The 21,807-nt window shown below is 41.1% G+C and overlaps 2 protein-coding genes across 8 annotated transcripts in view; both read left to right on the forward strand.

Annotated features, from left to right (window-relative positions):
* bsnb (bassoon (presynaptic cytomatrix protein) b) overlaps positions 1–18,364 on the forward strand; it is a 95,871-nt gene extending 77,507 nt beyond the window's left edge. For both annotated transcript variants that reach the window (XM_084101162.1, XM_084101163.1), the window contains exons 5-12: positions 134–6,412; positions 7,521–9,561; positions 9,958–10,811; positions 10,995–11,130; positions 11,258–11,383; positions 13,160–13,215; positions 13,437–13,539; positions 15,434–18,364. In XM_084101162.1, coding sequence (XP_083957288.1) covers positions 134–6,412; positions 7,521–9,561; positions 9,958–10,811; positions 10,995–11,130; positions 11,258–11,383; positions 13,160–13,200 — 9,477 coding nt within the window. In that variant the 3' untranslated portion in view covers positions 13,201–13,215; positions 13,437–13,539; positions 15,434–18,364. The remainder of the gene's footprint in view (positions 1–133; positions 6,413–7,520; positions 9,562–9,957; positions 10,812–10,994; positions 11,131–11,257; positions 11,384–13,159; positions 13,216–13,436; positions 13,540–15,433) is intronic.
* Positions 18,365–21,233: 2,869 nt separating this feature from the next.
* The window catches only part of erc2 (ELKS/RAB6-interacting/CAST family member 2), a 49,192-nt gene continuing 48,618 nt past the window's right edge, over positions 21,234–21,807 (forward strand). For all 6 annotated transcript variants that reach the window (XM_084100198.1, XM_084100201.1, XM_084100199.1 and 3 more), the window contains exon 1: positions 21,234–21,296. The gene's annotated coding sequence lies outside the window, so the exon portion shown is untranslated. The remainder of the gene's footprint in view (positions 21,297–21,807) is intronic.

A 21,807-nucleotide genomic window follows, 5' to 3' on the forward strand; every position in this document is an offset into this window, starting at 1 on the left:
TTGTATTTGATAAACCGTGTTATGAATGTTTTAAATGTTGATATTGTAAAATTTTCAGTTTAATTTAAATGATTTATGACATATATCTAATGCATATCTAATGCACCTAATGCATTATCCTCTGTATTTACAGGATTCAAACAAGTCTAGCACACAGAGCCTGAGTGATACAGGCTACTCCTCAGATGGTATATCCAGCTCCCAGAGTGAGATTACAGGCTTGATCCAAGAAGACTCTATAAAGCTCAATGAGAGGGGGATCTCTGAACAACGCAGCCCCCCAAGTCCATCTGAACTAACAAAACTGGAAAGCTCAATGCGACCTCTGTTGGAGTCACATACAGTCACTGACCAAGGACAGCATCGTGATGGAAGGGACACCGCAGAACAGCAGAGACCTCGATCTCTGTCTATATCACAAGATCAGGAATTTGAGTCTGATGAAGAAGCATCGGATGATCTAAGCTGTAAATTAAGACATGATTATGTGGAAGACAGCAGTGAAAGTGGCCTTTCTCCATTACCACCCCGACAGAAGAAGTCACAGAAAGATCTAACAGATGAGGAGTTCATGAGGAGACAGATTCTGGAGATGAGTGCAGATGAGGAAGAGACAGCAGATGTTGAGGGCCAGGTAAAGACAAAAAGGAGCCATAAACACAGTGGAGATCTAGGAAAAGAGAGACGTCGTCTAACACAGCAATCTAGCAGTTTTGAAGAAGACTCTAAAAGCACTGATAACTACAAATCAGGTGAAGCAGATGACATGATGGCCTCACAAGGTGGTCTGAGACGATTTAAAACTATAGAATTGAATAATACAAATAGCTACAATCGTGACATGGAACTCAGCACAGATCATGACCTCAGGGAGCCTGAGCTTGAGATGGAAAGCCTTACTGGGTCACCTGAAGAAAGGTCAAGGGGAGAATACTCTTCAACCCTTCCTGCAACCACACCAAGTTATACCTCTGGAACTTCTCCAACCTCTGTGTCATCAATGGAAGATGACAGTGATAGCAGTCCTAGCAGACGACAAAGGCTTGAGGAAGCAAAGCAACAAAGGAAAGCAAGGCATCGATCCCATGGTCCACTGCTGCCCACCATTGAGGACTCCTCAGAAGAAGATGAATTGCGAGAAGAAGAGGAACTTCTGAGAGAGCAGGAGAAGATGAGAGACTTAGAGCAGCAGAGGATTCGCAGTACAGCCAGAAAAACTAAAAGGGACAAAGAGGAACTGAGGGCGCAGAGACGCAGAGAGAGGTCAAAGACACCTCCTAGTAACCTTTCACCTATTGAAGATGCATCCCCAACAGAGGAGCTCAGACAAGCTGCAGAAATGGAAGAACTCCACAGATCGTCCTGCTCAGAATACTCGCCCTCCATGGATTCAGAAGCTGAAGGATTTGAAATGGGTTCAAAGCTGTACAAGTCTGGCAGTGAATATAATCTACCTACATTTATGTCTTTGTACTCTCCAACAGAGAAATCCTCTGCTGTCTCTCCCTCCACAGCAGATAAATCATTAAAAAGCGCTGAAGAGGTTTATGAGGAAATGATGCGAAAAGCAGAGATGATGCAAAAGCAGCAGCAACGGGCACCAGGAAGACAAGGACAACAAAACCAGGAAAGAGTCCTTCAAACAGACAGAAAACACCATTTAGATTCTGGAACCACTAATCTGAGTCCAGGTACAAGTCCTACCCAGATCTCAGCTCCAGTCTCATTCTCTGGAAATGATCCTTCAGGAAGAGGGACACAAAGGGTACATTCTACACAGAGTCATTCACAACAAAGTCAAGTTAGAATGAGCAGCCAAACCTCTAAAGGAGGCCATTCTACTGGTTCTCCACAGTCTCAAGTTAGGCAGCCTGCTCCCACACAGTCTCAAGGAAGACTACAAGGGACAGTACAGGGCCAAGTGCCTGATCCTGGATCATCCTCCTTATCATCAAAGATGTTCTCATATTTTAAAGGCTCAAGTCCTTCCACATCCCCTTCTACTTCCCCCTCACACAGTCCAACGCGTTCCCCTGCACCTTGTACTACTACTACTACTACAGTGGTACCTACTCAAACCTCTCAGATCTCCCATAGAGCAGGGGCACCACGTCTTGCAAGACAACAGTCCTCCCAAGATTCCCCAGTTATGGTGATTACATTGGGATCAGGAACTAGCAGTCAAACCAAACCAGTGACTGTAAATTCCTCGACCTCACCTTTATCATCACCAACAAAAGACAGCCAACAGACAATTTATCAAACTCAATATACAACAATGAAGTCACCCACATCACCACAGAAATATCCAGCTCACCCATCACCTCAACATAGCTTGCAAAGGACACAGATATCAGAGCGAGTTAGTGTGGCTGTGAGCACTGCCACCTCTGCTGGTTCCCAAAGTAGTGGATCTCTTCCTGTAGGAAACATATCCTTGTGTAGAATCTCCACAGTACCTGGTACCTCAAGAGTTGTAGAGCAAGGTACAATTGCCCCTGGTAATAATATAGTGGATCTTAGAGCACCAATGAAGCCTGCCCCAATCATTATGACAGACCAGGGTATGGACCTAACATCTCTAGCTTCTGATACACGACGATACTCTCTTGAAGCAGAAACACCCCCAAGTCGTCATACTGCTGTGCAACCTCTTATTATGAATCTAAATGCACAGGCACAACCTCAGGTGACAACAACTACACCAACAACAGTAAGTGTGACTGTGGCAGCATCCATGTTCATATCACAGCCAAAGCAACCAGTCGTGTATGGAGATCCTTTGCAAAATAGAGTCGACTTCGGTCAAGGAGTTGGATCTGCAGTCTGTCTGACCCAGACCAGGCCAATAATCACAGATCCATCCATTCCAAAAATTGATGCATGTCTGGAAAATCTAGGCATTCAACAGCAGCAACTTCAGAAACAGCAACAGAAACTTCAGCAACAACAAGAGCTCCTTGAGCAACAGCTCCAGCAACATCAACATAATGCATCTTTTGCCCGGTACAACTTAGCTAATCAAGTGCAACCGATATTGTTAAAGAAGGACTTGGTGGTAAGCCAAAACACTGGTGGAGGCACACAAACAGCAGTTACTTCCATTCCCAAGATATCTCCGCTACCTCCACCACCATTATCATGCTCTACGTCTACCACACCTACACTTGGTCATGACATATATGGTGGTGTGGCTTTGGAGCTAAAAAACAAGCCTGCTGTGATGAATCTCTCTTCAGTGAAGCCCCAGGTAATGATGGTGCAGTTAGATGAGAATAGCACTCAGGGGGCTACAGTGACCCAGATTGTTAAAAGAGAGGAGCCGCCTCCTCCAGTAGAGGTTCTAGATCTCACAGGACAGATTAAACCAGATAATCAGTTAGCTTGCTGTGATGTTGTCTACAAGTTGCCATTTGCAGGTAGTTGCTCAGGCCCTTTTGCTCAGAGAGGTACGACAACACAATCAGAGCCATCTGCAGAGCCATCTCAAGCTCCTGGACAGCAAAACCAACCTGGAAAAGATGGCTACCAAACAGCAAATATCCAAATGGCTGCAGATGAACGCAAATCTTTTACCTTGCCTCCTCCAGGACGACTTCAGCCATCTATGTCAGACAATAATCTAGCAGGTTCAAGTCTCCAATATTATCAGAGGACTGACCCTGGGGACCTAGCAGTGGATTTAAGCACCATGAAGCAGGCCTATGAAGCAGGATATCTTGGAATGGGTGCCCAATATGGATCTTACACCGATCTACGCCATCAAGGAGGTGATACAGCTCCACCGTTACCTTTGCGAAGGTATGGCTCATTGTCCAATATAAATGCAGAGTATGGTTATCCTTCACGTGACCTAGGTGGTTTTCAAGAATCCAATCTTGCACAGTACAGTGCCACTACTGCTAGAGAGATTAGCAGAATGTGTGCTGCTCTTAACTCCATGGAGCAGTTTGGTAGTCGTTACACCAGTAATCCTGAGCTTCTGCAGTATGGTGCTGGGAGAGGAGGCCCTGCTGGCAGACTTAACCTTCAACAAGGCCTAGCATCTATTAGAGCCAACCTGTTGTATGGTCCAGATGGCAGACCAACAGTACATGGTCAAACACTTACAAATTTAATCAATGCTAGACAAGCTAGCCTAAGGTCTTTATATCCCCCTGCTGTGAGGACAGCTGATGGCATGATATATTCTACTATCAACACCCCAATTGCCTCCACCCTGCCAATCACCACCCAGCCTGCCCCTGTTCTTAATCCCATGTTAAAAGGAGTATATGGACCTTGCCCTTCAGGCAATGTAACAGCTGTACCTCTTGCTAACCTCACCAGGTTGCCTCAAGTCACCCCAAGAATGCCTCTTAATGCACAGGGACCTTACAGATATCCTCCTCCAAATCGATTTTCAGTAACCGCTCCAGATACTTCATCAGGACGTGTCCCACCTTCTAGTACTTCCCAGGAAGCTCCAGTTTACCTCGGAAAGTCTACAGCACCTGGCAGTATGTCAACACCTGCAGCACCTAAAACTGGTCAACCTGTTTCTAATTTGGGTATGCAAAGTGTACAACCAGCACATACTAGTACAGTGCCAGTTCAATCAGTTGTAAATGAACAGGCTCCCTTGGCTCATATTTCAGTAGAAGGTACTACAACACAACTCCAAACACAGCCCCAAACCCAACCACAGTCTTTGGTCAAAGGTCAGGAACAATCTCAAGCTCAAAGCCAGCCTCAGACACAACCTCAAATATTAACAGTGCCACAAAAGCAGACCCAGGCATTTACCCGAGTCTTTCCAGATACATCTTCCAGTACCACTATAACCACATCTGCTAATATTGAGAAGGAAAAAGAAGAGGAACGATTGCGACAACAACAGGAGCAAATCTTGCAGCTGGAACGAGAACGTGTTGAGTTGGAGAAATTGCGTCAGCTACGTCTGCAAGAGGAGTTGGAGAGGGACCGTTTAGAGCTCCAGAGGCACAGAGAGAAAGAACATCTTCTCATGCAGCGGGAGATTCAAGAACTACAGACCATCAAGCAGCAGGTTATTCACCAGCAACAGGCTGAAAGGGAAACCCAGCTAGTGATGCAAAGAGAGCAGCTGGCACAACAAAGGATGCAGCTAGACCACATTCAGTCTCTGCAACAGCAGCTCCAGCAGCAGCTTGAAGAACAAAAGCGGCAGAAAACAGCAGCCATAGAAGCAGCTGCAGCAGAGGCGGCTGCTGCTTCAGCAGCTGCTGCAGCAGTAGCTACAACAGCTCAAGGTGCTGTTCAAGGTGTGATGGTTGGTGGAACTACACCTCAAACCATCTCAATTATCTATGATCAGAGTGGTAGAATTATTCCACAAGAAGGCCAGAGTGTGCAGATCTTGCCATGTGCTGATGGACAGGTGGTCCAGGCAGTAGTGTCCACTAGGCCTTTGCCTAGCTCTTCTTCAGAGATGTCCCTTAAGAATAGTGAAGATCATGGAGATGGTCGGATTATGAAGAAACAAAACTCTATGCCCCGTTTGAGGAATGGATCAGAGGATGAGTCTGTAAAGAGAATTGCAGATTGCAGTGTCCAAACTGATGATGAAGACACGGAGGACAAACTCATGTCTCGTCGTCGTAGAACTAGACGTATAGCTGACTGCAGCGTTCAGACTGATGAAGAAGACCAGGGTGAGTGGGACACTCAGCCAATACGCCGCAGGCGTTCAAGATACTCCAAACATTCTGAAACAACTTCAGAGACTAAGAGTGATTCATCTAAATCCAGCATTGCCATTCAGACCACCAATGACTCCTCATGTCAAACTGAGTCAGACCAGTTGGGTAGAATATCTCCAGCCATACACATTACCATGGCTGAAACATCAAAGGTTGAACTCCTTCACTACATATCTGCTCCAGAAAGGACCCAAAAGGGAGAGAGTTTAGCCTGTCAAACTGATCCAGAGGCACAATTCCACGGAGTGGTTGCTCCTCAGCTCAGTGTTCCCACTACTGTTAGCCCCTATTCTACTAGTTTGCAATTAGTTGGTGCCATGCCAACCAAGTTTGAAAGGAGAAAGCCAGACCCATTAGAAATTGGATACCAACAAGCTCAGCAGCAAAATGAATCTCCTTCCCGTCAGCCACCCAAATCTCCACAAGTGCTGTACTCTCCAGTGTCTCCATTATCACCCCATCGTATGTTGGAGACTACCTTTCCTTCCAGTGAGAAACTTAATAAGGCACATGTGACTCCCCAACAAAAAGCCTTCACTGCAGAATCACCACAGAGACATCAGACTATTCCGAGACCCATAAAGAGTGTTCAACGGTCCATGTCAGATCCTAAGCCTCTCAGTCCAACATCAGAGGACCCAACCAAGACCAAATTCTCTTTATACCAAAGTCAAACCAGCTCAGCGAGCCAGGTATGGAACCGTTTCATTGCCAATATTTGTTTACTTTACAGTTTTCTGTTGTTGACTACAAAACCACAGCTTGTAGATAGTAATTTGAGACAATTCAATCCCCATTTGTACCATTTATACACTGTAGGGCCCAATAATAGTATAGGCTAATACTCCTGGTAAAAACTTTTTTTTTTTTTAATAAGGTTGGGGTTGGACAACTTATTTATTTTATCATATTTTTTTCAATTACTGTAGTTCTCTATTTATTTTTTTATTTACCATTCATTCCCCGCTCTCTTTACCTCATACACACACACACACACACACACACACACACACACACACACACACACACACAGAAAAACTGCTATATCTGGCAAAGTCTCTGAAATGCTAGGGGGTGGCTCAACGTGTACAGTAGGCATACTGGGTCTGCCCTGCTGTCTTCCGGCTTGTCAGCAGCTGGTCAGAGAGGTCTGAGTCTTTCATTCTCCGTTTAATTCCTGTCGAAGGAATGTTCTGGCTTGTGCATTCAGAGAACTGCACACCAGCTAAAAGGAGGCTATTTTTTCTGTCACTTCATCAAATTTGTGGTTTAATGGAATTTCTTTAATGGATTCTCTAACTCCACATTACTGTAGGTATGCAGATGTTTTTTTTATTATATTATGTTTTACTATTTATTTCTTGTAAACTAAAAACTATTTATTGTTAACACTAAACTATTAAGTACATAAAGTCTTTACAATTAAATAGGATTGTAACCATTTTTATCTATGTATAATGTATTGCCTGATTGATTCTAAAAGCACTAACCATTGATAGAATATAGTGTCATGGCTATATATTTATAATTGCAATACATTGCAATGTTTTTGGATTTTAATTTTTGCTTTGGATGGTTTTATTTATGAAATAGATAAATACTGTAATACAAAATGATACACTGTGATACAACTGTGTCTGTATACAGTATATGCAATATTTAAGATATTTACGTAATTTTGCATGTTAACTGTTTAATCTGTGTGCTTTTTAAAGAATTAAGGAAAAAATGGTTCTCTCAAAATTGTTTCTACAGTAGCTGCTGTAATATTAATCAGTCTCTAAAATCTCTGCTCTCCAGATGTCTGCCTTGCAGCAGCAGCAGAATGCAATGATGAGAAAGGTGAAGAGAACTCTGCCCAGTCCCCCACCAGATGAGACCCCTGTACCGATTGTAACACCAGCAATTCCCCATATATACAGTTCCCCTGGAGCATCCCAGAGGGTTTTGCCACGTCCTTCACAGGGTGCAATGAAGGCAGGCTTGCTGAGTGAACTGAAAGCCGTAGAGCAAGAATCCACCAAATTACGTAAACAGCAGGCTGAGTTAGAGGAAGAGGAGAAGGAGATTGATGCTAAGCTACGATACTTGGAAATGGGCATCACCCAGCGCAAGGAAACCAGGGTTAAAGAGAGAGAGAGGAGAGAGTTGGCATACCTGCGATGCATTGGGGATGCACGTGACTACATGTCAGATAGTGAGCTGAATAATTTGCGATTAGCTGGTGTAGCACCAGGCACCTATGAAGAAAATGGAATGTTGTCACGCCCAAGTACAGCTCCTCTCAACCAGTTTACTTCTGATTTGAATGCATCTCAGTACCCTCCTACCTCCTCATATGTTCCATATCAATATCCACAGGCCCAGCCCACACCCACGCAACCACCCACTGCCACCTATCAGCAGATTGGCTTTCAGCCAACACCGTACCCAACCTCCTCACATCCCCAGCCTGGAACCTTCCAACCTCATCCTCCTCAATCTTCATCCTATCAGACCCCAGGGCCATATCAGACTCATAGCTACGGTCAGCCTACTTATGAGTCTGATCTTGGTTTGCAGCAGCCCAGTCACCAGGGATTTCAACCAACTGCACCTTTACCAGGGCAGACCCTACCTTATCCTGCACAGAGCATGTCCTTCCAACCCCAAGCAGACATGCTTTCTGCCCATCAAAGGCCAAGGCAAACCTCGCTTGCTGATCTAGAACAGAAGCTACCCACAAACTATGAGGTTATCAGTAATCCTTCCGTTCCAATAGCAACATCAGCTCAAGAGACTGGATTCAGCGGTGTCTATTCCTCGCCACTAAACAATGCTTATGGTCAGTATCGTCCCTCTGATCAACCTTTGGCTGAACGTATTCCAAGTCCATCATCAGGATATGTAACAGATGGTGTCTATGCCACAAATCTAGAACAAAATATACCAAGAAATTATGTAATGATTGATGATATCAGTGAACTCACAAAAGAAAATATGGGGTCCTCTGACATGTCACGGGTAGGTTATGGAAGTGAGAATGGCCCACGTGGACCATCTTATGGCGATGGCTCTGAGAATTTATATGGAAGAACTTCAAACACCTATCAAAGTGGAGTAGACAGCCATGGACATCCAAGTACCACTGTAAGTGGTTCTAGTTATTATTATGATGACTATAAGCACCCTTCACGCAGCAGTGGGGGAATGAGCAGCCAGAAGCACTCATCCAAAAATTTGGCACCTGCTGTTTCATCCAAACGTAGCAAACATAGGAAGCAAGGTATGGAGCAAAAAATCTCCAAGTTTTCTCCAATTGAAGAAGCTCGAGATGTAGAGTCTGATCTAGCCTCCTACACCATGACAACATCAACAGGTGGTAGCTGCACTGTAGTGTCCAGGACTGGCGTGAAAAAGAGCTATGATCAACAGAAGTACTATGGATCAAGAGAGGCATTAGAAGAGGATGATCGTCTTTATGGCTCTGGACGATCAAGGTCCACAGGTTATGGCATGGATAAAATTTCTTCCAGAGACTCAAGTGGCTACCGAAGTAAATCTTATGAGAGGGACGCCATGGAGCGATCACAGAGGGGCACCCATGGTCGCAGTGGCCGTCCTTCTATGCGTACACAGAACTCTGAAGAAGAAAGTCCTCTGAGTCCTGTTGGAAAGCCCATGGGAATTGGTCGTGGCTCTGTGCCAGATCCTCATGATGTACGAAATCAGTATGGCTCCAGCCATTCCTTACCAGATGTACAGGACCACCATATAAGGGATATACCTAAGAGTCATGTATATAAGCCAGATGACCCTTACCTTGCAGATGACATGCACTGTGCTGTTTCAGACAGTGAAGGTAACTGGTGCTGAATTTAAAAACTGCCTGTTAAAATGCATCCAACAATTAAAAACTTGCATGCCAATGATCTTGCCTTGAAGGCAGAGAGAACAAAAGTTTGGACTATTATTGTGAATGCTTTAATAAATGCATGAAACCATATATGCCTTTTTTTGCATGAACTGCATGGTGTAATCTTTTATCTTTTTGAGATTGTGATTCAAATGTCTGTACAATCTGTCTTTTGGTTTTTCTCATTGATGGCTGTTTTTGTTGGCTTCCTTTTCTTTTTCTTTGGCTGTTATCTTTGGGATTTGAGCGTTGCATGGCTTCAGTGTGTTCAGATACTGTTCTTTGCCATTGGCATTTCCTATAGCACAAAGTATTGACTTTCTTCCTTCATTTCCCGAAAAGCCTATCATTTGGGTCAGGAGGAGACAGACTGGTTTGAAAAACCACGTGAAGCTCGGTCAGATCGCTCTAGACACCATGGGAGTGGAAGTCACTCATCCTCTAGCAGGAGGGGCAATGTTAAGCACACTTACCATGACTATGATGAGCCCCCTGAGGAAGACCTATGGCCTCAAGACGAGTATGGAAATCAACGGCATTCTTCTTCCACCTCATCTCGGGAACACCGTCACCATGGCAGCAGTTCAGGAAGACACTCCTCTTCCCGTCATTCTTCAGATGATCCTAGGTCGTCTCGTTCTTCAAGATCACATCCAAAAGATCCTTCCACCCGCTCAGATGGCCGTGCCACAACATCCTCCACACAGAAAAGATCCTCAGATCCACGATCTGCTGGCCACAGAGACTCAGGAGAATACTCCCGTGATCCATCAGGCCACCACCATGGCTCAAGTGGACAACGGGGGCAGAGGCAACCAGGCTCATCCAGGAGGCAGGAGCCCCCTTCAGGTTCTAGGCCGCAGCAGGGTCTTGGAGAGCAGCAACCACAACCACAGCAAGGACAGCAGCGATCCACATCTGGCCAGCAAGCATCTGCCAAGCAGACAGGGTCTCAGCCACCTGAGACAGGGCAGCAAGGACAACACCAATTGGGACAAACAACCCGTACACAGCAGCAGCCACCACAGCAACCTGGGCAACAGCCAGCAAACACAATGGGAGCAACTCAGCCCACAACCACAGCTGCTGGCATGGGAACAGGTATAACTCAGCAGCAATCTAAGCCAGGTCAGGCTCCAGCACAGGCAAGACAACAGCCAGGAGGACCCCCCACCACCCAGCCAGCTGCTGCTGTGGTGAGTTTCCATGAATCTTGCTTAAGATACATTTACTGTAAAACCACATTTCACATTTGGTTATATGAGGCATGTTTTAAGTTTTATACATAAACTTGCCCTTGAAAGCGTGATTGACAAATATTTAATTTATTTTCAATTAGTTAATCGTTTCTTTAACGTTGCCCCTCATTGGTTGTGCAGGTAAAATCTGAGCCTGCTGCACCTGCACCTGCACCTGCACCTGCTCCTGCACCTGCACCAACTCCTGCAGTTGCTATTGGATCAAAAGCTGTACCTCAGGCTGCAAAACCCCCCCAGATTCCTGCTACAGGAATCGGTAAGTGAAAATAACTCAGTTAGTTCAGAGTAACTAGTATAGTTTAGATTTTCAGCAAGATAGGGAAACATATTTCATTACTGATGTATGATCTAAGCAAAAGATTATGTGCCTTTTGTCTTTACAGGTTCAAAGGCAGTACCCCGGCCAGGGGGTATAGGCAGCGCTGCACAACCACCTGCAGAAGGAGATAATGTTCTTACAAAGATCCTGCAGGGAGGAGCAGCGGAGCAAGCTGGAAAATTAGGAGATGGTATGGAACTGTGAAACATAAGCAATCAAAATTTTGGCAACAGGGATAGAGACAGATGTTATGGAGAATATGTGGCATGTCTTGACTTAGGATAGTAATTAGTTACCATTTAGCAGATGCTTTTCTTCCAGAACAGCGTTCACTACAGTAATTTCAGGGATAGCACCCAAGGGTATCCTGGGTTTAAGTGAAAAATGGCTGAGGCCTGAGCAGTACTGTGATCTCAGTAATTCTCAATTCCTGAGTTACTTCTACTTGGGATTGAATCTACAGCCTTTCAGCCCTGGGGCTGTATTCACAAAAAATCCTAAGGCTAAAAGTTGCTCCTAATCAGGGCTTAAAAACGGAAAAATAAAAAATTAATGGGTTCACTCCGAGCAGAATCAGTATTTTAACGTTTCTGTTCATGCATTCCTTCTGTAACATTACCGTTCCGAAAACAGTGTGATTAGAAAAAAATACCAGTCAATAACGTTATTTTTTAAAACTCTTTGTTTTTGCCCTATACTTTATACAAGAACTTGAATAGAACTGTATACTAAGACTAAACCTTGTAACTCCAGAGGATCCTCAAATTTACAGCTCGACCCGCACACATTTTGGAGACTGTCTTTGCTTATTTTCAATGCAAGGGTAAATTAACTGCTTCTATGAATAAGTACTGCATTTTCTTTAAAAATATTATGTTTGAAAAGGCTAATGTTTTAATGTTTAGGAGCAGAGAAGCATGTCTTAGTCTGGTATTTGCTGTCTAGCCATAGCCAAAACAGCCTGTGCATAGCACTTCATCTCTTATAACACAAGATTTTCGCCAAATGTTTTAAAACGACAGGAAAAACTGAGCATCCACATAGCTACAATAAACTTTGTAACCTGTAAGTTAATAAAAATGGGGGGATTTATATTACTAGGTAATATTATTTGGTTATAATTTATATGAACCAAAATCATGTTCACGTTATATATTTCTACTTCCTGCTGTCTGCCTGCTATACTTCTCTACCAACCACTGTGTGTGATTTAAAAGAGCGCGCTCATAAGAAGGTGACATCATCCATAGCAATGAGTTCAACCCAACCTCCTCACATTCCCAGCCTGGAACCTTCCAACCTCATCCTCCTCAACCTTCATCCTATCAGACCCCAGGGCCATACCAGACTCATAGCTACGGTCAGCCTACTTATGAGTCTGATCTTGGTTTGCAGCAGCCCAGTCACCAGGGATTTCAACCAAATGCACCTTTACCAGGGCAGACCCTACCTTATCCTGCACAGAGCATGTCCTTCCAACCCCAAGCAGACACACTTTCTGCCCATCAAAGGCCAAGGCAAACCTTGCTTCCTGATCTAGAACAGAAGCTACCCACAAACTATGAGGTTATCAGTAATCCTTCCGTTCCAATAGCAACATCAGCTCAAGAGACTGAATTCAGCGGTGTCTATTCCTTGCCATTAAACAATGCTTATGGTCAAGTGGCCATAAGCTGTCTGCCTGCTATACTTCTCTACCAATTTTAAAAGATTTAAAAGAGTGCGCTCATAAGAAGGTGACATCATCCATAGCAATGAGTTCAACCAAGCCTTGCTCTTATATTAAGAGTTCCTTAGTAAAACTTTCTCTTATGAGTTTTGTGAATAGGTTTTAAGCTAAAACCCCTAGCTAAGAACCCTTAGGAGGACTTCTAGTGGTAAGATCAAATTCATTGTTAATATGGCCCAAGATGTTTTAAGATATGGCACCTAAAATGTGTTTTTGTTTTGCTCATCTTTTATACAGCTGTATCTGCTCTCGGGAAGAAGTTTACTTCATTTTGGTGATCTGCTGATAAAAAGGTGAAGAAAACACTGTGCAATAACCTTCTGAAAAGATCTGCATGAATTTTGTTGAATGTGGTTTATACTAGTTAGCGCTAGATTGGTAGCCATGCTGGTTAAGCTAGTTAAAAAGTAGTAAGAGTAGTGTTGACACATTTCTTGCATTACTTGATTATGAACTACATATGAGCTTTTTAAACCCATTGGAATTTTTTTTGTTTTGCTCGATTGTTCCTCAGGCATAAGTTGGGGTGACGTGGAGTTAGAACTGGAAAAACCTATGAATTTATTGCTGCCATTTAACATCTTTAGCCTGAGGGCGGGGTACACCTGAGGACACTGGTGAGTATTTTATTCCGCAACTCAGAACAAGTTGAATAATTCTACTTCAGGCAATTTAAATACCAAATTGAATTCTGTCTAATCTATGTCATTATGACAAATTACCCGTTTAACTTTGTTGTCAGTGTACAGTCTCATTGCATTGTGGGAAATAAACCAGGTGTGTGAAAATCAGAATGCAAATACATTGACTACAGTTGTATGCAGCTAGGGCTGTGAAAAAAGGTAATGACTAGCTGTTTAATGCAGAAGGACAGAGCATTTCTTCTCAGAGTGATTTTGTTTCTTGACCTGTACTTCAGGCAGGGCAATTGTGCAACTATGTCCTCTGCCACTTGCTCTGTCAAAGGTTAGAGTTCAGATTAGCTGACCCTGATCCGAGGCCACTGAAATCTAACCTTTCACTATTCAGCATGGGTGAATTGGGTCAGTCAAAGTGAGCTATAATTAGCAGGCAGATCAGTGGGCTTGGATTATCATTAGCATCCGTGCAAAGCTCAGTCATCTTTGTGCTGACGATATTCTGATGAATCACATTAATCAAAACGCAATCAAAATTGCACAGTGTTCCATTTCAAAGAGTTGTACCAGAAATTAAACCGAAACAGTAAGGGTAAAAAAAAAAAGTTTTGTTTTTTAAAGTTCTGTACATGGATTAGTTTTGTATTCACCAATTGTACTGTGAAATATGGCCATAAAATCTCATGTCCTATTGAACCTCTTATTCTCTGCTGAACATAGCCTTTCCTGCAGTAGTCATATTTCTTCCATTCCTTTATCTACCTGTGGTCTGTCTCTTCCTCCTCATACTGTTGCTGGTATTGTATCATGGTGACTGTTGTGGTATTTTACTGTCAGTGTGTGAGTTGCATGTGTAGATCCAAAGTAAGGATCTGGGATAAAACAGGTTTAGGGGCTCCTTAAATCACGGCTAATCCGATTCAACTCTCGGCTATCCAATCAAAATCCTGCTCCATACATCAGCGTGGTTTACTTATGCAATCACAGTGGAAGGTGTGAGTGTCATTCTAGTCACTATAATCACATTAAAAGTAATATACTGTTCTCCTCATGCAACCTCAAAAACGTTTTTTTTAAGATTTGCTAAGGCTAGTAGTGCATGTAAATGCAGTAGTATTGCTGAACATAATGCCATACATTTTAAGTCAAGTTTTCCATCTTTTCTGACATTGTAATTTGTGCCATTTATACAAATGTGTGGTGACAATGTCAACTTTGTTTACAACTTTGTTAAGCTCGTTTACACATGGTGCACACAAATGTTTAATACTGTTAAAAAGATGTTGGTGTGAGAAATTCAGCCTCTTCTGCCCTCTAGTGTTTAAGAAGAATACTACATTTTATAACCGTCAAAAATGAAAGTAAACTGGGCCAGTGTTTTAAAACTGACATATGAAGCTTGTGTTTTTGTTAAATCACTTACATTAATTATTCTGTTAAATCCCATTTGAGTTGTAATGAGTCTAAATTGTCATTCTTTAGGTGGAAATGTGTGTTGTTGTTTTTTTTGTTTTTTTTTAAGATATTGACTTTTGGTTTTATACAATGTCAGTAAGTGATTCTATCCAAGTGATTCTATCTCCTGCCAACATGTATAAAAGCATGTACTTTAGAAACAGTTGGGGTTATTTTAATATTTCTTGCCTGGACCTTTGAACTTCCACTGTAATTGCATTTTAACCTGAGCATTGAGGCAATTATTATTATTTTTCTGTGGTAATGGACATTGTCATAAATTCTATCAGTAGAGCTTAATTTGCATTGAACCCAAAACATTCCTCTAATAACATTTATTCCATGAGCATTTGACCAACTCTGCACTCTGACTATGCTGGGAAAATTGTAATATTTCTTTCTTTTATCTCTTCTCCAGATGTTTCCAATGAAAACATTAGGATGAAATTCACAGGCCCGGTCTATCCAATGATATCTACATAGCAACCAAAACCGGAGGCTAAATCTTTCTTCCAAAGTGTTTCCATAGTTGCTATTGAAGCAAATACAGTTCCCAAAATGCCAAACTGCCTGTTCTTTTTGAGGTTTTTCCAATTATGTCTTCCCTTATATGACATAATCTGTGCTCAGGTGACCCTCCCTATTCCAAAATGATGAAGATGTCAAGCAGCTGCAGTTCTTAGCTTTTTGCAGTCCTAATGAAGACTTCTCTGCCCAGACTCAAAGAGACCGTAGCAGTGAAGGAGAATAACTACCTTACAAAGGCTTAAAACAAACTGTTTAAAAAATGTACGCTCGATTTCTAAGATCTTGACATTCCAATATGGCGATGATTGACCCTCTCTATGAATGTTTTTGTTCCTCCCTAACCTTTTTGTCACGTGTGTAATGAATGCAAATGTGTAAACCGTGTACATGGAATGCACGCACAAAAAAAAAATATATATGTATACATATATGAGATATATATATATATATGAATCCATATCTAGACAACTTTTCAGAGTCTCTAAGGGTGAAGCCATGTGCACCTTGTATAAAAAGCTGGTTATTTAACGTAAAACTATCAGTCAAGTGCAGAGGTCAGTAATATCAGAATGTTAGCATAGTCATGTCCCTCTTTTATCAACCATTAAGCCATCGCTACCCTATCCCAGAATTCCCTAAATTTCCTTGTTTTTTTTTTTGTTTGTTTGTTTTTTAGTTTTTGTTTGTTAGCTTCTTATCAGTTTCGCCTAATTTCCTTTTAAATTAAGAGCCTTACTAATATTTTTTACTTGTATACCTCACACATTTTTTTAAAGTTCCATATCATCCTTACTTGATTTATTTTGCACAAGTGTATACTGCTGAACATGTACATATCTCTCGTTAACACACTGCTATTGTAAGATAATTATTTGTGTGTTTATGTATTTATATTTCGGGTATTTCTTTGTTTAATGTTTGGTATTATTATTATTATTATTATTATTTATACCTTTAAAAAAAAAATCCTCGTCATTATTGATAATCTAAACCTTTTTTTTTATGTCCCCCCCGAAGCAATAGCATGCTAATCCGTACAGAGCACAATAATTTTGCATTCAAGTTCCTCGTCGCAGATGTGATTGTCATACATAGACAGGTAAAATAAGTTTCTACAAACCCCAATAAACTAAACCATCACCATCTCGCCCATCCAGATGTTCCAAAAAAACACATTTGCTGATATGTAGATCCACCTAGAAAAAGGGTTTGAACTAATTTCAAATGTTCTATGCAATAATCCATGTAAAACCTTTTCCCACTGCGACATCCCTCACCGATACTGCATTACGATATGTTCAAATATGACTAGGGACATGTTTGTATTTACCTTGTATGTATGAAAATATCGAACTACTAGATTTCTTTCTTATTATTTTAGTGGCATGTTTATGAAAGCCCTCGTCTTCCCTAGTTTTCAGGGAATCTGTTGCCAAAGGGTTAACTGTGTGGACTGTTGGTCTTGGACATCCACCATCTCTGTTGCTTGCAGCATGATTCTGCTCAGCTCTCTTTGGCTCTTTGTAATGCTGTCATTCGCTCTTCGTGTCTGCAGTTTGATCAGGCGACAAGTCGGGCACACAGCTTATGCACTCGTTATTTCATCTCCTCCGACAGGGAAACGTCGTTTTACATTCGTGTTCGAATTCACACACAGGTCTTCGTGCAATACATATCTGATTACCACCGAGAGATGGAAAATAAATACCATTATTATGTTAGCAGAAAATTACATGATCTTAAAGGCACGTGGATATGTAAAATTGATAATGTCATCACAGTCAAAACTATGCTTTGGAGAAGATTCAAAGGTGACTTGCTGTAAACGTGATCACTGTACAGTATGTAGCATGAATTCACCTCCATGCCATTCATATGAAAATCAGGGCATGCACATTGAAAGCACAAACATCACCATTTGAGTTTGCGAGGTGCGTTGATTAGAGGTGAATCTTTTCCTTTTTGATACTGGAATGTTGTTTAGGCAATCAAGACTCTATGATGAAGAATAATAACTCTTCTACATCACTGTTACCATGGAGATATTCAATAACAAGTGCATGAGCCAAAGTTGCCACCACAAAAGCCGGCCACAGTGATAGATAGAAATACGCAAACACGGACATATCTACACAAACAGGCATGTAAACACACAAACACATACACACACACACATATAGACTAACTGTCGCTGTAAATACTGACTTTGGTTATTTTGTACAGTGTTTAAATATCATGAGTAAAATGATGGCCGTCTTGTGCAACTTCACGCCGGCCTTGCTGCCAACCTTTTGTGCTTTTGTGTATAAAAGAATAATGATGATTATTGTTATTATTATGAGAAAAAAAAATATCATAGTATATATGTTGCTGGCTCTCAATGACTGTTGACTACAGTGGAAAAAAAAAATCGAAACTTACAATCCGAAAACATTTGGTCTGTGTAGGGTTTCTATACTATTGTGTTTGTTAAATCTAAAAACAACGGAAAAATATGTAAGTGGCTTCCATCATGACCGTGCCAGAAAAGAGGGTTCAGAGTGAATAAACAGATGTATTATAAATTAAACTGGGAATTGGGTAAAACAACACGAGGAAAAAAGTGAAAAATTCTCTCACGAATGAAGATTCACTCACTGTTGTAAGTGCAATGGGCTAAATGTGAGTCCAGTATTCATTGTGAAATATTGTGTTCTTTTCAATGTATTCCTGTTAAAAGATAAATTTTGGTGCATCATGTCATGTAATGTGATTATGAAAATAATGAACCTGCAATTTGTTTCCAGACTGGAGAAGAATAAAGACAAAAAACTAAAATTGACATGGTCTCTTGTATTGGTGTCTGTCACTCATTGCAGGAAAATGACATTTTGGAGAAAAGGTACGTCAACCTCTCTTTCTTATCCTAAGATCTTATCTCATACTTCAATTTGAAATGCCTAAACTTAAGTAACAAAGTTTGGTTGTGTAATTGATCTTGCAACATTTGTGCTACATAGACACACATGAATTATAGGCCTACATCAAATCATGCGGCATGTTGAGGATTTTTTCTTTGTTACTTTTCTTAATTGATTCAACATCAGTAGAGCTGGTCCACATTGCAACGTATGTAATTTAGGAACTGCATATGCATTGATAAAATCCACACAAATTCACAGTTTGAAGATGAAAATTTGCAATTTTTTACATGACCTCTAGGTGTCATCAGAGGACCATTCGTCTCAATGTGAGCTATGCTATGTAACATGAAATGTGGAATAATTTTGCATTTTGAAATGAACTTTGCGGCTCTCTGCAATTTGACTGGAATCAAAAATAGCAAACGCTCACTCACTAAATAATCAATATTTTGTGCTCTGATAATTAAATTCTTTCCCCAAAGGCCACAAACAAGGACAACAATTGATTTTGTTTGGTAATCAGTGAAAGAGGATGAGAACAATAATGATGTTGTGGGAACAACATGCAGAGATTTTGCAAACATTTTCCTCTCTTAGTTTTCTGTGCAATTAAATACTGTACTTTATCACAGTTGTGCCTTTATGTAAAGATCTCGGCCTTCTGATAATGGAACTTGATGCAGATGACGTGTGTTTGTGTAACTGTGTACGTGTTTTCTTGTCCACCCACTGTCACACACGCTCAGCGTCAACATTTGCTAAAATCCCTCAGCACCAGGGCGGCTTGTAGCATGTAAAAGCGCTGTGATCAGACATTATTCACACCACCTAGGGACTGGTTGGTAAGGTTGAGTCATGCACAGGCTAATTAAGTCATTTGCTGTAAATACATATCACGTTGAAATCAACATTTCATTTTAAGAAGAAACCCAGTTAAAGCTGCTAAAAAAGATAACAGACCCTAAAGAGATTGTCTCAAATATGTTTTTATTCATACCTTGCAATTTACTCATTATGAACATTAAATGGATTTAATTTCTTATTATTATAATATTTCCCGCAGGCTAAATTTAACAGCCCAAAATTATATTGCACTCCTTAAACAACAGCAATACATCTGTGGTTACAATCTTCTTATAATGTATCTGTTCTCTTCAGAAACTGACAGTCCTCTGACAGTCTCCAATCTTAAGCATCTGGTCTGGAGTCAGAGCTGGAGGGGAAGTGTGTGACAGGCAGCCAATCACAGAGCACCGGAGGCATCAAAGCCAATTACAGCAGTGGTCACATGACTACACTTGGCTGCATATGATTGGCATGGCCGCAGACAGTGGGTAGCTCACGTCAACTTCAATGCAAACTTCTTAGATGTGACCTTCACAGAATTCATAATGAGAAAAGCAGTAAGTAGTACTAAATTAACTTTAAACCTTTCACTGGTTTAAAAAAATAAAAAATAAAAATTCAAACATCAAACTACAAAAACATCAAACTATACATCAAAATAAAATCAAAATTTAGATTTTCCTGATCTACACATATGCATTTTAAGGTGTTTGAAGGCCAAAAAATGGATAACAGTAGCTTTAAAAGCATGTCAGTGGGCAGTAGCATAACTTATTTGTAAAGCAGATAACAGGTTCTTAAACATGAGAATCGGTTTAAATGTTGCAATGAATGATCCATGTACAAAATGGAAATGCAGAATGTTAATGCTTATTGTTGACAATAAACAAATAGCATATTCGAAACGGGAATGGCCTTAAATAAGGAATGATTCAAGGATTATTTTGCTATATCTGTGTTGAATCCAATAATAATGTTAATTTAATTCTGGGCAAAGTATGCAATACCTGCTCTTCCTCTCTCATCTCCATCACCTTCTCTCTTTCTCTTCGCTCAGTCTCTTTATCTTGACGTATATCTTCCCTTCCCATTGATAGCCTACAGTCTTTGTAAACTGATTTTTTCTGTCGGCCGTTTAAATCTTCTATCGTAAAACAGCTGTTTAGTTTAGCTACTTGCATCTTATCTCGCTCTGTATGACCGTTAACTGAAGCGTCAAGCTTTAATTCGCGCTCGGCTCGCGCTTCTGTGAACTTAAAAACCTACTGTGATTTGATCGGTCATCTCAAACATGTTGACATTGACGACGAGCGGTGTTTGAGTGCTGAAGCAGCTCAGATGAGGAGGTCGGTTATCGTCGCGATGTGCGAATCATTGCGGCACCAAATTAGAGTTAATATTAGGCAATTATTTCACAACTTTCATTATACACTTCGGGTACCTCAATGCTGGGTACGGCCCTGTTTGTGTGTGTATATATACAAATATACACAAATAAATGTACTGTAGGCTATATTATATACAAATAAATATAGCCTACTGTATATATACAGATTTTATATATATATAGGCCTATATATATTAAATTAGGTTATATATTATTAGAATTATATATTTGCTTGTGATTTCCTCATTTGTAAGTTAATTTGAAGAATTGTCCTATGTGTGCTTTTGGTCGTCATAGCTTAACCTTATTTTAACCTTTGTGTTAACAGTATTTATAGACGACACTGACTTCAAATTGAGCATATCAATTGATAATACAGTGCCATACAAGATAGGCTACACGAATGACAACGCCTCGTGGTCGACGCTTCTCCTCACTCACTTTTATGCGCTGGCCCTTTAAATCTGAAGCTCATTTATGCGTTCGGGGGCCGAGCTTGTATACGTGTGTCCAATCAGAGTGCGGGATGTTGATGCTGGAGTGGATGCAGGACACGGGACGCTGATGCTGATGCTGGGGGACCCGCACAGTGATGGAGCGGCGACGACGCTGAAAAGGTAACGAAACGGGATCTAACGACACTGGCTTTCATTCACCCCGTTTAGGGAGAGTTTATATTAAATGATCGAAATTAGAATGGATTTATCGATCTGAGCTAATTATATTCATTTTGAATGAAGGAAAATGAGCTTAAATCCGCTGTAGTATGAACGAGATGAAGCGTCGATCGATGCTGTTTCAAATGCATTTGCTTTAGGATTCATATATAGCCTACTCGAAATTAAAAATTATATTAGTGCTAGTCTATCTTCATAATAAACGGTTGATATATTCTCTATGGATGTTTCTGTGTGCGGTCTAAATGAGAATAATTCGATGTTAGAAATGACATTTATTAAGCTTAATAATGTTGATTACGCCTATCATTCATTGACAATTTAGGTGTATTACATCTTCAAATATATATTGTACTCTGTGGTTTTCTCAAAGATATCTTCTCATTTAGGAAAAAACATGGGCTTGTATGACTTGTCAGCCTCTAGGAGTGATTTTGGGGGGATGATTGAC

This window comes from Abramis brama (assembly GCF_963993115.1).
Source record: "Abramis brama genome assembly, chromosome: 23".
Lineage (NCBI taxonomy): Eukaryota > Metazoa > Chordata > Actinopteri > Cypriniformes > Leuciscidae > Abramis > Abramis brama.